Source organism: Hyalella azteca, unplaced genomic scaffold (genome assembly GCF_000764305.2).
Source record: "Hyalella azteca isolate HAZT.00-mixed unplaced genomic scaffold, Hazt_2.0.2 contig5438, whole genome shotgun sequence".
In the NCBI taxonomy this organism is placed as follows: domain Eukaryota; kingdom Metazoa; phylum Arthropoda; class Malacostraca; order Amphipoda; family Hyalellidae; genus Hyalella; species Hyalella azteca.
In genome coordinates, this window is record NW_025935628.1 from 487188 (window position 1) to 505315 (window position 18128).

General features: G+C 41.6%; 1 protein-coding gene across 1 annotated transcript in view; it reads right to left on the reverse strand.

The window, feature by feature from the left end:
* Positions 1 to 2537: 2537 nt before the first annotated feature.
* Positions 2538 to 18128, reverse strand: part of LOC108682537 — a 27852-nt gene continuing 12261 nt past the window's right edge. The window contains exons 6-9 of the mRNA XM_047880482.1: positions 10821 to 10881; positions 9222 to 10206; positions 8280 to 8399; positions 2538 to 7577 (exon numbers count right to left, since the gene is read on the reverse strand). Coding sequence (XP_047736438.1) covers positions 4318 to 7577; positions 8280 to 8399; positions 9222 to 10206; positions 10821 to 10881 — 4426 coding nt within the window. The 3' untranslated portion in view covers positions 2538 to 4317. The remainder of the gene's footprint in view (positions 7578 to 8279; positions 8400 to 9221; positions 10207 to 10820; positions 10882 to 18128) is intronic.

The following is an 18128-nucleotide window of genomic DNA, read 5'->3' on the forward strand; positions in this document are numbered from 1 at the left end:
GCGTCCTTCCTAGGTCAAAGTCACAGCGCACTTGTTACATGAGACGTTCTCCGTAAAGAAGGAAGTTTGGCTCGAGGGCATCCGCTTCTATTCTTTACCGAGAAAACCTTGGATGGGATAAGCGACTAGGGCGAACCTTCTGAACATGCTCACATACCGGCCATACCCCGCCATTTTTTTCCGTTCCTGGGTCTTTATAAGTTCAATAATGAAGGTTTTATTGGTTTCCATTTGCCAACGCACAATGCAATAAAATTTTTAAGAAGAAATAATGAACACTGAAGTTTATAGATGATTTATTTCTTCGTATAGTGCAATATTCGAGATGATTAAGAAAAATTGCATTGCAAAAATGAAGCATGGGCTAATTTTTCGAACTTTGTTAAGAGAATAAGGCATATTTATTCGCTAGTTTGAATTTATTAGTTTTTTTTAATTGCAAAAAGTAAACATTTCTTGCCAATAAATAAATAACCTGCGTTGAAAATTAAGAATTATTCTAATAATTGCAGATTAGGTTAGATTATCACTTATTTTTATCGTTTTTACTTTACGTTTTATGTCATACTTTACACATCGCTATGGCTTCAGCTTCTGAACAAAAATTGGCATGTCCAAGTAGAGAATGATTAACGACGTCAGTTTTCAAGAACTTCACACGCAATTTTTTTCGCTGAATAACATGAATGCAAATCTAAAAAAAATTTAGCTTGAACAATATTTTTCAATAAGTACTTAGCCTTTCCTCGCCATCTGTAGAGTTCAAGATAATTTCAGTATTGAAGTAAAACAGCCTTGCAGTGCAGGGTCGCTTGTGCGCGTGTGGTTACAAAATATTGGTTGCAAGTTCCGTAGACTTGAAATGCATAAACACTAAAATTTTTCTCAAATTGTAGCGCGCCCGAACTTAAATTTCACTTATTTTCATTTACTTTACTTACTTATTTTCATTTAAGGGTTTATTTTCATTTACTTTACTTATTTACTATTTACTAGGAGGACATTCTAGATGGCTGATTTTATTGGCCATTTTGAATTTCAAATACCTTAATTTATTTGATGCCTTTGAAAAAAAAAAAAAATTTCTCTACATTATGTATCAAAGTTCGAATTAATCGGCAGACGTGTTAAGAGCCAAAAACTACAAACTTATTCAAAATCAATATTATTTCTATCCTGAAAGAAAATCAGAAAAATATTATTTTAAAACCCGAACCAGGTAAGGCCGTTAATAGATCGTAAAACACAATAAATATTACAGTTTTGATAGGAAAAATAAGAGAAGTTCATGGACCACGATTGTATTACACACTGGATATACATGGTATGGGTACACATATTATACAAACACGCATTAATCAATTCATTCTAATTCATCCTTCAACAGTAAACATCAGTCATGAAATTGACGTCGAGCTCTACCCACGTTTCTGAAATATCAACTCAGAATTTCACTTTGTTCCTGTTAGTTTTCACGGTGCGATTTCTGTACACCATACTTTCAAAACTCTCTAAGTGAACGTAAGTACTTACGCTCTATTTTCTTGTCTATGATTGGTGACTTTTGCTTGAAAGGCCGTCAATGATTGGCGGATGAACTTACGATCTCTTAACTTTTTTTGAAAGTATAGGCCCAGCTGTACATAGTTACGGATATTACAGTGTTAGCTGGAGAGCATGGCAGTACGACTGTACAGCAGCACTTGATGACTTTGCGACTGTACATAGGTTACGTTTGACCTTCGCGCGTATTTCGGCTGTAGCGGGCAACGGTTATAGCTAAAAAATATGTTTTAAAATTGGTCGTCAAACGAAAAATGGCTTGACATTAGCACGTAATTACTGTGAAGAAATGATATTGTGACAGAATTCTCAACTGTTAAAAAAAAATATTATCGACAAATTACATATTCTGTGCACAAGGCTGGTGTGCAATCGGTAAATAATGTTAAATATTTGGTTAAATATATTTGGTTAAATAAAATTTAACCAAATATAAATTTGGTTAAATATTTTTTTTAACCTCTGCTTGAAAATCATTTATGCATCAACAAAAAAATCATAAGCAAAACAAACGAAGCGCAAATTTAGTGCGATTTCCTCGATGTCATGAGCCAGGTTGCAAGTATTGTTTTATTTGTTTATGATGATAAATATATGCCTTCAAAAAGTTGAATTTTGAATAATATAGTAAATATACAGTTACATTGAGGTGAAACAAGTTCTTCTTCCTATATTGATTTATGCCAAGATGGTCTAGCTGCCATAAAGTAATCGTCGCAGAAGTAATTAACAAAATAAATTAATGAAAAATTCCCATCAACTTCTCTTTATTAGACCAAAGAATCCGTACGCCAAAGGACACCAAAACAATATTTGTTCAGGCCGAGACATGAAATACTTTTCGAAGTGTTAATATTAATATAATATTATTATATTAATAATAATATTAATATATTATTATTATTAATATAATATATAATATTTTCCAAGTTAAATATACCTTGCCCTAGCGTAGGATTCACGTCAAATTAATGTATCATTCAAGGATATACTAAAGTTTATTCAGTATCATCGTTAGCGTGTGTCACGCAGATATAAGAGGCATCACAGACCGCAACACAATTAATAAAATACAAAAGAGAATATCAAAGTAGAAAATAAGAACACAAAATACAAGTTTAGTATCACAAACAGCCAAGAGAATACGTCTTCCGGCTGGTATAGAATCAATTGCCTATATTAGCCATAGGCTCGCTGTAAAAATTCTTACCCTGCACAAAATATTCTAGTACATCAATGGTTATATGCATGTTATACAAAGACATCGATATTGACTCCTAGCGGACAGGTTTCATACACAAAAATTTCAATGAAAATTTAGTCAAAAAAATCACAAAATCTCAAATTCCATTTCCTGCCGCAAATAGGGTTATTCTTTAAAAACGAAATTGCCTAAAATTTACATTTAAAAGTAAGCTTGAATATCTAAAGAGATCGAGATAAAATTCGAAAGAATCATTATCAAAACAATCACTTTATTGCTGCATTGAAATCAAAAACGTTTTTTGTACACGTGGAAAGAGGATAGACATCGAAGACAACTTCGTCGATCGCTGGTGAAGTCTTTAAGTGAACACATCAGAAATTTGCCGCACTGAACTGCTTTAAAAAACACCAGCATCAGCAAGATTCATGGAAAAAGAAAACCCTAATCGTGGCCGAATTATTCCCGTGAAGAAATTAATGAGGAAAACCAATGAACAGAAAGTTGATGAGGTTAATGAGTTGTTCCCAACAGGTTACAGTTCTGACATCCGGTTATTGTGGTTCTTAGGGCGATAGTCGAGATTACGACTATCTAACACTATCTAACCCCATGGCGGTATAAAAGTTAATTACGATGCACATCGAAACCTAATCATCCTAGTATGCTTTGACTTAAACTATCTGGTCAACAATGATATTTTGTGGTCTCTTTTAGTGCACGTTTGACGTGCTTACAGAGTTGCGTTTCTTTTGCAACGCGATTCCATGACTAATATTCCAGAGTCAGTTTCGGACTTGCAGGTCCGCTCCACGAATGATGTAAATGTAGATCAATTTCTGTATAATTAATTTTCCATTCATCCCAATGAATTTATTCGAAAAAAATTGACGACATACAATAAATATGTGGCATTAATCATGAAAAGGGAATTAATAAACAGATTCTTGGAAATAAGAAACATTATCATGATTATAACGATTATCGTGGCTAGTGTTCTAAGACCACGATGTAGGAATGCTTTAAAGTTTCTGATTGCTTGGTTGATGTACGATAATGAACATTATTAAATCAGCCTAATGATATGTAAGTTTGCCAAAAACTAGTGGTTTCAAATTCTGTCGAACATGCAAACTTGTCTAACAATAATTCAAAGAACCAAAAAAAAAAAAACGAAGAAGAATCTTCCAAAATAGCTGCAGAGATAAATAAAGGACAAAAGGTAGTTTATTACTAAGAGCAGAGTAGCGTCAGAAGTGATCCAAGACTGAGAGAAAATTGATAACTATTATGATGCAGCGCGCGCCTGCTACCTCATAACTGCGCGCACGATGAATGTATGCGATGAAGTCTGAAGTGGATGCAAGGTCTACAGATGGCAGCCGTATTTGGAAACCCAAAGGGAGATCAGCTCCACATGGACGTTAGATAACTTCAAGTAAGCTTCAAAATTTACAACACGGAAATAAAATTAGGTTTGCTGATGGATTTACGACATCACAATTGCTTTTGAGTATTGGAGCCATGACACTACGAGTATTGACTTAAGTCTACGGAAGACCTGTTTCTCGGGAGGGCAATCGGGACAAAGGATGCGTCTTTCCCTGCTCCTTCCGACGCCTCATCTCCGTGCTACACGCCTGAGGGCGGCCTTTAGGACTAGAAGAGGGTCCTGAACCTCCCATGAGGCTGGTGGAGAAGCCTGAACTCCCCTTGGGGCCGGAGGTGAGACCTGAGCCCATCTCAGCCATGAGACCGCTCTTACTCAACATAGGACTGCTCTTGCTGCCAGTCAGGGAATAACCAGAAGCTGATCTGGTTCTATTATCCCCTACGTTTGCATTTCCACGTAAAAAAATATGATTTTTGTTCTCATTCCTTCTGAAAGAACAAGAACCGAATGACTGCAGAGGCTTAGGACACCCGGGAGGAAGCTTGGGGGATGGCGGTCCACATCCCAGTTTGTTGTTGCTCCCCTGCAGAAAGTTGCTAGATGGGCTGGAGCTCAGGCCGCGACCGAAGAAATGATTGCCGTCCCCGCTGCTTCCTTCCCTTGAATTTCGAAGCCCTGCTCCCACAGTGGGGGGCTTCAACGGACTGCGGGGAGGCTGGGATGAGGAGCGAACGCTTATGTCCAGACTCGACTTCCGTTGCGGTACAGGAGGTAAATATTTTTCTCCCGCGCTGTCCGCCCGCGGTCTAATTTTATCATTGTTATTAATGTAGAAATTGTTATTTATATTATTGGACGCGTCACCATCTTTTATGGGCTTAATACGCCGTGTAGTTAATTTACTTTCGGCGGAAAAATTTGGGTTTTCGTAAATTCCGACAAGACTTTTAACGGAAATTTCATCTGTTGACTCTTGCGAACTTTCAGACGCGTCTTTCTCGAGTTTCCGAGCCTGAGCAAGTGCCTGTTCTACGATCTGATCGAGAGGAGAGTCTGGGGAGGAGGGAGGAGGAGGGGACTTCGTAGATGTGGGGGAAGTGCTTAGTCTCTCGAGGCTGAGGGAGCGCTGTCTCAAAGTGGACATCTTGCAATCCCGAACTTCACCTGCCGGACTCCTATTAATCTTGAGCGAGTCCAGTTCCTGCCCTGCGCTGATCTCCTCGAGATCTTGGGTGAGTTTCTTGACACGTCCAACATGTCGCCGATTCTCGAACTTAGCCCGTTTTTCCGACAAGCTGCGGTTGATTTTCAAGCCTTTCTTGAGCGGAGACTCCGCTGACCCACAAGCCCCGACGCTACACGAGCTCAGCAAGTTCGTCTGTGGGCAAGACTCGTTACTAGGCTCGTCTGGACATCGCTCTAGCTCCTTGTTGTTATCGTTGGCGTCGTGCAGTTTACTTTCTAGTCGTTGTCGCTGTTGACGGACTGTTCCTGGCACGAGAACATTGTTCAGAGATGACGTTTGTTTGCTGATGTTGCCTCTACTGTCGTCAGCGCCGGGCAAGTCAATGGATCGCAGGGCAAGAAGAGACTCCGATGGAGGTGAAGGCGAACTTCCGGAACCATGGTCATCTACTGCTTGGCCTCGAATTCCAGTTAAAGGTTCGACTCCTATATCAGAGTTATTTGCTGACGAAGCGGTCGTAGTGTCACAATGAGATCGCGATCGAGATAACTCTGAGGGCTTCAGTCTGATATCAATGCTATTGCGGAACACTCCAGGCGTTTTGAAGTGACCAAGTGAACTGGAGGATTGCACCGACATCATTTCAAGCGGAGTATTTTCAGGGGAAATTTCTGAATCTAATTCAGTTTCAGTTGCAGCGCGAAACATTTTCGATGGAGGTGGTAGGTGGATTGTAGAATTCTTGCTTAAACTGTCATCAAGTGCATCGGAACTAACTTGAGACTCCCAGTCACGTGAAGTGCTAGTTTCTTTGGTGGATGGTGACAGAACAGGTTTCGCGTAACCGGCTGCGCAGTTAAGCTGATCAGAGCTGTAAGAGGAGACGATGCCTACATCAACTCTGTGACTGGCCGATCCTCCGAAGCTACATATGCGGCTTAATGATGTCGGGGTCTCTTGAGATACTCGACCATCGTTGCGATTATAACGAGTTCTTGGACTCTGACTAGAATATGAGTGATTAGAGACTACGCCTTCACCGATAACTTTGTCATCTGGAGGTCTGCGTGTGGAATCGAACTTTCCCATGGAGTTGTTCCTAGAGGGATAGGCGCCCGTAACTCTGGTGTCACATGATCCCCACGAGCTCTGGCGCGAAGGCAGGTATCGTTCCTTGTTCTCTAGCACCACGGCGCTGTCGAAGCTACCCCACGAATTATTTCTAGAAGGAGAACAGCGGTCTACCTCCCCGCTCGCCCCAGAATTTTTCTCCTCGTGCGCAAAAACTCTGTCAACATCATTCGAGAAAGGATCGCAGGTTCGAGAACGAACTCGAGAATCTTTCAATGACTTTGACCGGACGATGAGATGAGCGTCCATTACCTCGTCCGTGCACGACTCGTCTTCAGTGCCATCCAAGGAGATGTAGTTGAGGGTGTTTAGACTGGTTGAAGGCTTCATGCCAGCCATGTCACCGTCATGAATGCTAGTACTAGAAATGAACCCTCTCATGCTGTCACTTGATTTAGTCATTTCTTCAAAGTCCTGCTTTTGTCGCTTGACTTTACCGCTCTTCCAAGTGATGGACTCATTGGGCACAATAACACAAGGATGACGGTTCTCTTGGGACAATCCCCACTTAGAGCTTGACCTCATGTCTTGTTCGTGGGGAAGCAGCACGGTATCAGAACCTCCAGTTTGGGGCAGTAGTCGGCTAGTGCTTGGCACAGGCCGCTGGTTGCGGTGGGCAGTTTGCGTGATATTCGCCCGTCGTTTCATCATTTGAGCAGCTTTTATCTTCACCGTGAGTGGGTCGTAGGGTACCACCTCCTCGGTGGCCGAAAGAGGGATCTCCACCACATCGCTGCTCTGCAAGTCATCACAAGATGCCGAGGCGTTAAAGGTGAGTAAGGGTGCCGGACTTGACGTACTACTGTAGTATGGTGAAAGGTTCTTATTAACTTCACCATCAAGCGATGATTTTAAATGAGCAGCAGGTGACTCTCTTGTTGACGTGGAAATCGTAGGTGCCGTGTCTACGTCGGTGGCTTTTCCACTCACAGTTTCAAATTCCGTGATTCGGTCCTTGACGGAGGAGGAAAGTTGTAGGTACTGGGGGAGCTGCCCCCTCACTGACCCCCCCTGGGCAAGGTACAGGGGGCTCAGGCCCTCTACGCTGCCTCCAGTGGACGCCGACCGCATCACAGGAGGCGAATCTATACAATCACCATCTGAAACAAACGCCGGAATTAGCTAAAAAAATTACAAAGCACACGCATACATTATGAAATAAATTATTACACATGAGCAGACCAAGAGTAAAAACTATCTGCGAGATAGTTGTTGGACTTTGTGCAGGTTATGATAATAGTGTACCTGGTATGGATATTGTGCCTAAAGGACGAAAATAGTTTACCGATGCTGTTAGTTGTAATTGCTCGAATTTGAAGGCGGTTTTATAAATCTAGGTACCGGTATCATAGTAACTCAGAATGGTCACGAACTTGATTGGCAATGCGGTCACGGGAAGACAGCAGGCAGTGTTACACCGTACCTATGTGCTCCCAAGCCCTGTTTTTCATAATTACCATTCAACAATTACTTAGTACGTGCCTTCCAGTTTTTTACAATACCTTTTCAAGAAACGACTACTTGCAGAATAGTTCTTATACGGGTAAAATCTTTTTCAAAGTTTAAGGGTCTGGAATATTTGCTTTGCAGACCAGCATTGTACAGACTGTAGTGCGGCAGGTCTGACCTGCATTGAAGGGTCTGTAGCGCTGCAGGTCTGACCTGCATTTAAGGGTCTGATCGCGACGTCCAGACTGGACGTAACTTCCCAGACATCGGCTGCAGGTCTGACCTGCATTGAAGGGTCTGTAGCGCTGCAGGTCTGACCTGCATTTAAGGGTCTGTAGCGCTGCAGGTCTGACCTGCATTGAAGGGTCTGTAGCGCTGCAGGTCTGATGGCGTCCGCAGGTCTAGGGAGCCACTACGCCGCCTGCCGCGTCCCCCACAGCCGCCTTCCTCCCCACTGCTGCTCCCCACGCCGTCTGCACAAAACACATCCATGAGCACAAAAAATCAACACACATCAAAGAATAAAGAAAATATAACTCAGTACTCACTGCAGTGAGTGACAGAGAGCGCATTTTCTCGTCGACGAAAATGTGAAGTCACAGACGGAAACAGACAGACAGACGGACGGACGGACATGACGATCACAATAGCACCTTTTTTCCATAAATGAGAAAATACGGTAAAATCATGTATTGACTCAAAATTGTTAGAGAGGAAAAATATCGTTAACCACAAGATTAACCTTGAAGTAACTGAATAGCTAATATGAAATAAATAAATATAACCAATAGTCCAATATCCTAACTACATTACACTCAAAAGGCTATACTGTATAACTGATGAATCAGGATAAATTAAAGAAATGAATCAGGCGTAAGAGAACACATATAATCTCGTATTGCTGTTAATGGAAGTGAAATTATGAAATGTAAATATGAAATGTGAAATGTAAGTAAAATGTATGAATGTAAATATGGCAATGTAAAAATGTAAATGTAAATATGGCAATGAAGGAACGAAACTGCCTCTTCAGTTATCTGCAAATCAAAATAATGGCAATTGCGATGTCAATAAATCAATTAAAAAAACAGGAGTGGCAGCAATTAACTGGAAAGTCGCCAATTTCGACAGCTTATCAATTAGAAGTTTATACTCAAATTAAATCAAAATAACTGTGAAGAATTACTAGTTAAACTAACAAAATTACTTGGACTGCTAACATTTAATATGATTAAAATGAAATATAGTTATCACAAAATATTAAAAGTACAAATCAAATTGTCGAGGAAATTTACCGGCACAAGGCGTGGAGGGGAAGAGGTGGGAGGTGATCCTGTCATCGGGGGACCAGGACTTGGGGCGCCGTCCCCCAATGGGGGGAAGGCTCTCTCTTGAGTCTCCTTCGCTCCCCTCAAAGTAAGACATCCCCCCATCCCCATCCTGACCCCCCAGCCGGGGATACTTGTCATTCTGCTGCACGTAGTCCAGGTACTTGCTGGAGGCGAACGAAACAGGGTCTGAGGTGGGGACTGATGAGTGGACTGTGCTGGGGTCTGCAGAGTGCACTGTGTCACGGTCTGCATATGACACTGCGCCGTGGTCTGAAGAGTGGACTGGGTCACGGTCTGCATATGACACTGCGCCGTGGTCTGCAGAGAGGACTGTGTCACGGTCTGCATATGGCACTGCGCCGTGGTCTGTACCAAGGTCCGCGTCAGGAAATGTACATGATAACGCACAAGGGTCTGCATAACTGTACAGATGTGACGAGCTGCTCTGCGAGTGCTGTAGACCCTGGCAGACCTCTTCATTATACATAAATTTTCTTACGTAAGACTCCACTCCCTCCACTCTGTTATCTAGCACAGAGTTCTCCGCGGGTGGAGATCGATCTCTAAAATGTGAACTGAATCCCACAGACGGAGGAAGAATGGATGAATGTTCTTCTCCCACACTTGGGGAATTGATCCCACGTCCAGGGGTCGGGGAAGACACAAGATCCCACACTGGGGGAACAAACTTGGGGATGTTTAGACCAGCACTAGAGTGGGAGAGCCCGGCGACGGTCTTTTCAGAATCGCTTATTCTGGGTTGACAAGACCCGATTGGTTGACTTCGTCGTCCTGTTGCCCGCTTCTGGAGCCGCTCTTTGTGGGTGAGACGTTTGGGGGAAGAGGGGGAGACCCCGTCCCTGGGGGAGGTAGGGGGCTGTTGAAGGTTGGTTTCACTATGACTTCGCCACAAGGCGTTGTGCCGCTGCCGACTGGCGTCCAGGATTCCCTGTAAACAAAAGCCAACGTCAAACATCGATATCAAATTATAATAGAGAAATTGAAGAACAAAATATTTCTGACCCATTCTCCTCCAATAATTATAATTAATGTAAAAAGCAAAGTGAATTCAAACATATTACACACGCATACATTATACATACATGCATACTTTTCCTCACCCTACATGTACTGAGGGTTAGCTTCACTCAATAGCACAGAGGACTAGCCTCAGCTCATAAGTATAAAAGGTTAGCTTCACCTCAAAACTACAGACTGCCTGGCCTTATAAGAACAGACTGCCTGGCCATCCAAGTACAGAAAAATGTTAGCCTCACCTCATAAGTATAATGAGTTAGCTTCACCTCAAAAGTACTGACTGCCTGGCCTTATAGGAACAGACAGCCTCGCCTTCCAAGTACAGAAAAATGTTAGCCTCACCTTACAAGTACAGAGGACTAGCCTCACCTTGTAAGTACCGACTGTTAGCCTCACCTTGTACTGACCACCAAGTACTGACTGTTAGCCTCACCTTACAATTACAGAGGACTAGCCTCACCTTGTAAGTACCTGTCTCTTATACACATCTAGATGTGTATAAGAGACAGCATCCATACAACCCACAGCTTCATCCACACAACCCACAGCTTCATCCACACAACCCACAGCTTCATCCACACAACCCCTTGGAGACATCAATTGCAGTAAAGATCTCGTAGGAAAATGCTTTAAAAGTAAATAAATTATTTTCCTTCTTTTCCTCCATTGTGAGAGTTCCCAGAGACTAATTATGACACACAAAACCGGAACATCCAGCCAGATCCTGCATCATCACTGCATCGACATCAATTCTAAGCACGCTTCATCAAATACTAACAGAAAACCAATCCTAAAATAACCTGGACGCCATTTTTAAGATACACTTTCATCAATAACTACATTTTTATTTAATGATGAAGAGAAATCAGGTTTAAAATGCAAAGAATTTAATTTGTGTTGAGGTAGAATATACATTATACAGTATACATTATACAATATTCATTATAGAGTATATATTATACAGTATACTTCACTATTATCATGTTCTATGGGGGCCGTTTAATGAAGGTACAGAAATTCCAAAGTAATGAAGTGAATCGAGTGTGCCGACATTGGCGGCGCTAACGGCTAGAATGTTCAGACTCGTCGAAAGTAAAGGCATTAGCACCAGACTGTGCACCCATTCATGCGACACTTGTACGAAAAAAACTGGCGCTCTTCATGGAATGTCGACGATCGAGGCAACATAACTTGCACACCTGTAGCTCATGCATATATACGCTCAAACAGGCAAAAATTGAGGCGAATTCGCTGATCACATGGCATACGCACAAACAGGCATAAATTGAGGCGATTTTTTTGAACACGAGACCGATTTTTTAACAGAAGTTTCGAGTTCAGCGATCGAAGCTTTGGAATTCACGTTCCACTCATTCGAACGGGTAATAATTTAAATCAATACGTGCATTGCACGCTAAAGCAAATTCTTCTTCGATGTGGGGATCTGTAAGATTCTCTGCAGCGTTGAACAGTAGTTCTCTTTTTTATGGCATCTTTCATACCTCTTTAATATACAGCTGTTAATTAATTGTTCATATAGTTAAGGCGGAATGGGCTTTCAAAATATAAAATGCCACAAAAAGCTACAAATGCATACAGTATTGGCCCCAATATTTTCTGATCCTCAATATCTTAACTGTTAACCGTAAATTTCTCAATGATATTTTATCATATTTAATGCAATCTACCCAAACGTCCATGGATGTGTCATGGAATAGATTAACTCGTGCAAAGCAATTAGCTTCCTTACACCGTATGCGACTGATCGACAAACATTTATACAATAATATTTTCGGGAGAACTAATACAACAGTGAACTTGCACTTGATTCTTTCGCCATTTCTGGGAAGTGATTCTTGAATTTATTACTTAACACCAATCCGTGGAAAACTCGAGGACCATTTTTAGCGCATTTTCTCATTTATGGAAAAAATGCACTATTGTGCTCGCCATGTCCGTCCGTCTGTCTGTCTGTCCGTCCGTGACCTCATGTTTTCGTCGACGAGAAAATGCGCTCTCTGTCCCTCAACTGCAGTGAGTACTGAGTTATATTTTTCCTCCCATGCGGGCACCCCACTTCGTCATACAACTCGCTTTAGTCTAAAGATTTTGTCGCCGTTGAATGTAGATGTAAACACAGTTATCTGTATGCTTATAACGACGTTTAGCAGCCTGCAAGACTTGGAAATCACCGCTCACTTGACAACTTTGTGTTCAAGTTAACTTAACACCAAATTCTAAATCTAGTACTATCTCCCGACGCTTGCGGAATGTAAATGGCGAGGATAAAAACAGCCGTTGAGTACTAAAAAAAGTTTGTGGATTAGCAACGTCTTTTTCTATTGCAAAATCAAGACAAGCACTCAGACAAATAAAAATAAAAACTAAATGTAAATAAAATATTATTTATATACATAGTGACACTTCCATTGCGTCTATCCACACTTCCATTGCGTCTAAGAGCAGTGAGCTTAGGTAGCAGTAATACACCATTTGTAAGGCCGAACTGGGTCAAGGTAACTCACGCAAGAACTAAAATTGCATCGCTATTTGTACAAAATCTCATTCATTCCTTTACGTGATAATAAAAAAGCCGATTTTGTGCGCTAGGCTCGTGTTTTTTAGAAGAATTAAATCATGACGCTAATTTTCTCTTCCAATGATCTCGGACCTTCAAAGTAAAGTTCAGCCGATATCTCGGCTACACCAACAGCCCACCACAGTAACACTCATTTGCGACAGGTGGAATATGTTTACTTAGCTCTTTCCGCCTTTCCTTACTTCGCATTCAAAAAACGGACCCAGTGAAAACTTACAGACGCGGCAGCTTCTGATTTGGGTTACCAGAAGCTGGGGCGACTCTAAATTTTGTTACCGCAGTGAAATTTTACAGACGCGGCAGCTTCTGATTTGGGTTACCAGAAGCTGGGGCGACTCTAAATTTTGTTAGGAGATCGAGTTACAGCATTCGCACTCTTATTACCTAATTTATACTGCTTACACTGCAAATATTTCAAAATGCTCACACCTCACATATTCAATAATGGCAACACGACATATATGAAAAGGGTAATTGTTACTCTGAACTTGCTCCGTATATATCACATCACGCAGGGCTGATGTAAACATGGCGCTCAGCTGCACAGCATCACAAAAAGGCGCCTTCATATAACTACTTCTTCTTAAATTGCCACGGCAATTACAGCGAAAGACGGTACTTATTTCTGACCACTAGCCTTGGATAGCGACTCCCAAGAACCAGAGTTACACAGTGAAAATTTACAGACGCGGCAGCTTCTGATTTAGAATACCAGAAGCTGGGGCGACTCTAAATTTTGTTAGGGATACTCTCAACTAAAAGGACCGCTTCGCATATCTTCATTAGGTAACGTCATAACGAAATTATTGAAATACAGGACGCATTTCCCATAAAACTTTGAATTACTTTTACGTAACTCTTCCGAAGTTCTTTAAAAAAAATCAAGTGCTCTCTGAACGCCTTTAAATAATATTACGCAATTTTTTTCATGAATGAGTTTCGCTTCGATTGTTGCCGATGTCGGGTAAATCGAACAATTAAGTACTAATATAGGTGAATAATTGTTTGATATTATGCAGCAATACGAAGCAAGCACAATGCCATAATAGCAGCTCCTGTCCTACTAATCGAATATGTAGGTAAAAAAACATGCTGCTAGGTAAAAAGTTTTTGGCCACCTTACGAAGAGCTCATGCAGGGCTAAATTCGTTTAATTGATTTTACTAAAAGACAATAAATATGTTTCGAGTGATAATTTCGACATTGTTACACTTGAAGCAGGAGTCCGAGACTCTCCCTCAAGATTTCAATTTTTTATGCTTAACTCTATCAGATCATGACCAGCTGAATAAATCGTATATAAATCCCAAAACTTGCTAAAATTAGTGACCATCAGCTGCTGAAATGAAGACGAGTTTTAGCTAACAAACACATATTTGATGGGATAAACCGTCTTGACTTCCGCCTCAGATCAAGCGAAAAAGCGTCATGTAGATCAAACGAAAAACCATCTCGCATCGAAAAATACCCCGAGTACTCACATTATAGCAATGAACGAGCGCTAGGAGGCTACAAATAACGTCAGAAGTATCTTCAATTCTTCATATCGCCTTTTACATCACACTCTTTCAAACTCTCTAAGTCCGTGTCGCCAGCCGACCAAAATTGTGGATAAAATCGAAAGTACTCGAGGGCGCACTGGCGAGAGCTAAAATCACACACAACAGCCCACCATGAACTGCGGCAACTCACTGACCTCGCGGTGATGTTGCATGCTTCTTTAATGTCGGCGCCAACCCGCACGTGCTTAGCCTGCGTATACCGCCGCGATCTCGTGGCACGAGTGCAAGCTTAGAGCTGCACTGTTAGAAAAATTACCGTTAACGGTATTACCGGCGTTTCAGTGGCCGGTCGGCACGTGAAAAGAAACACCGTGTCGCCGTTTTTATTCTAATTTAACACTAGAAATCCGTAAAACATCTGATAAAAACGGCGGTATAGTTTAGTTTCACGGGGCGACCGGCCACTAGAACGCCAGTGGGACCGTTTTTTCACAGTTATTTCTAACAGTGTAGAAAGTGCGTGCGTACTTACAAATTTCATTATATTATTGTTCTATTGAGAGTAATTTCGCCTATGTCGCCTGTGAAGCTTTTTAGCTTATATAAGCATTCGCAAGGAAGCAATTTGTATTTTTTCTTCAAATTTTTATGGTCTCTTGTTATGTATATTATTGTGTGCTCCTCTGTGAATAAAGAAATAATAAATTAGAAGCGGCCGTCTTTAAACCGACCGAAGCCCACAATCAGCGATAAATTTCTAACATGGTTTACTTGCCAGAAAAAGAAGAAAGGTATTCGAATTTAAAGAATGAACTTCGTGAATGCTGATGCGTAGCAGGCCAGAGGAAATCAAGCAGAATTTACGTATCCACATTATCTTTTACGTATTCAACGGAATGTGAGAGTTGACAACAAACGCACACACTCTGCTTGTTTACCATGCGATGGTTAACACATATTACGATGTTTGCTTGTTTACATCATGTGTCGGAATATTACAAGTAATATCTCTGCAGTTTACCTCAAAGGCCGAACAACGCAGCTTGAAGTAAGTCACCTGATCTAAACTATCACCAATAAAATGTTGGGTGGCAAAGCTCACAGTCGCACATACAAATAAGTAAGCGACGCATCCAGTAAGACCGATCCTCGGACGTATATGGCTGGCCACCGATGCTGCACCGATAATATTTATGAGAAAACTAATCCCATTTGAAGGTGAATAAGCTTCACAAGTTTCCATTCATGTGGATGCACAAGTGCAGGGTATATATATACATTGGGAAATATTTAATACTAATTCAGCTGAGTCCGACGAGAAATTTAGTCGTTATGAATAATACATCGCGGAAAGAGGAAAGTAAATTAAAGTTTCACAATATCTTGATCTACTTATAAAACTTTTCGCTAATTAGAATGTCGCAGTGAATTATTACAGTGAATAATAACTTCGAGACTTAAGACAGCTCGGCCACTATCGTTAAGATGCTTGGACACGGGGACAGTAAGGACGGTCACTACAACTTACAAATGCTTACAGCCACGACTTACCGAGCTATTGTCTCATGTTTATGAGCTTCAGAAAACTGAAGCACTAAATAACTTTCTACATAAAACCAATAGCATGACATTATTGGCAGTTTTGTAAGCGGCACTGGCCGCCACTACTGTCCCCGTGTACAAGCACAAGCGCAGGACGAGGGCAAGCTGTCCCCTCAGATGGCGCGGTCGACAAACCCTCACTCGTGCCAGCTGCGTGTACTGCTCAAGTTCCTGCGTCACGCGTACTCTATGTGCGTGCTAACCAGCTAATTCTGTCAACGTGCTGATTATATCGCTAGTAAGTTATCATAATTTAGGGAACGAATGAGAAGAAAAGTCATAATTTAGGGAACTAATGATAAGATAAGTTATCATAATTTAGGGAACGACGAATGATAGCTTATCATAATTTAGGGAACGATTGAAAAGAAGTTATCATAATTTAGGGAACGAATGAGAAGAGAAGTTATCATAATTTAGGGAACGAATGAGAAGAGAAGTTATCATAATTTAGGGAACGAATGAGAAGAGAAGTTATCATAATTTAGGGAACGAATGAGAAGAAGTTATCACAATTTAGGGAATGAATGATAAGATAAGTTATCATAATTTCGGAAACGATTTTCGATAAGATCGAGCTCCACGGGGAGTATTCAGCTGAGCATGTATACATATATAACTATAGCACTCTAATTTGTTGTAGCTAGCGGTACAAATTAGAGTGTATATAGTTAGTGCTGGGACGACCTGAGAGAGGAGGGAGAAGAGAGAATGAGAGAAAGGAGAGAAAGAGAAGAGAGAGAAAACAGAGAGAGAGAGAGGAGAAAAGGAGGACGGAAGAGCAGTCAAGAGAAGGACGGACAAAGCGAAAGGTGATGTGGGAAAGGAAGTGAGGAATGGGCTGCGAATGATAAACAATGGAATAACAATTGAGCGAAAATTAGTGAAAAGGAATACAGTGTAGTGATTTCCATTCTAGATAGCGGCAATACTCTGGCTTAGTGAGAGGGAAGGAACGGCACAAAGAAGTGATTGCAAAAAAATAATTCAAGGAAAATAAAGAGAAATAATTGATTTACACAAGAAGATGATGATTGAGAAGGAATGAGGTTAATTACTTATTGAAACATAATAAAGGAAACCATGAGTGAAAAGCAATGAAAAAATAGAACGATTCATAACGAATCAATGAAGAGTACGGTGGAACTGACAGAGACGAGAATGAGAGGCAGAGATAAGGACGAAGAGAGACATTATAATAGTAGAGAAGAGGCAGTGGGAGTGTGGGTAATGACATGAGCACTGCTAAGTACTCACTGCACACCGCGCTGCAGTGTGCAGTGAAAAAAAGGTAAACATCAGCGGCACAACCCACTGCACTCAAGCTGGGGTCACTGCTCTATACAGTCTACACACTGCATCATACACATCGCTCTACGCACATAGCTCTCCATACACACGGCATCGGTCCACACACTTCGCTCTCCACAGCCACCGCATCTGTTCACATATCACATCGGCCTCCTCACACTGCATCTGTCACTTCGCACTGCATCTGTACACACATCGGCCTCCTCACACTGCATCGGTCACTTCGCACTGCATCTGTACACACGTCGGTCTCCTCACACTGCATCAGTCCACATACCGCACAATATCGGTCTTCACACACCAAATCGGTCTCTTCAAACCGCCTTGGTCCACACACACCGCATCGACACACGCCGCATTAGTCCCCACACAACAACAGTCCCCACACCGCATCTATCCCCGCATCACATCGCAAAGCTCTGGTAGTTCCGTAGATGTTTGTAGAAACATATGGCAGTGAATGAAAAGAAGTTAGCAAATATCTCACACTATAATAGCAACTTAGGGACGCCAAGCTATTGAGACAATCTTACATCATTCAGTACTCATGCGCACGCGCGGTCAAGCGTTAGCTATGGAAAACCTTCACAGTGGTGAACACGCAGGACTCCAAGGCTCTAGTCGTCACGCGCAGCGATAAAGACGCTATACTGTCCTCTCAAGACGCTATTCTGTCCTCTCAAGACGCTACACTGTCCTCTCAAGACGCTATACTGTCCTCTCAAGACGCTATACTGTCCTCTCAAGACGCTACACTGTCCTCTCAAGACGCTACACTGTCCTCTCAAGACGCTATACTGTCCTCTCAAGACGCTATAC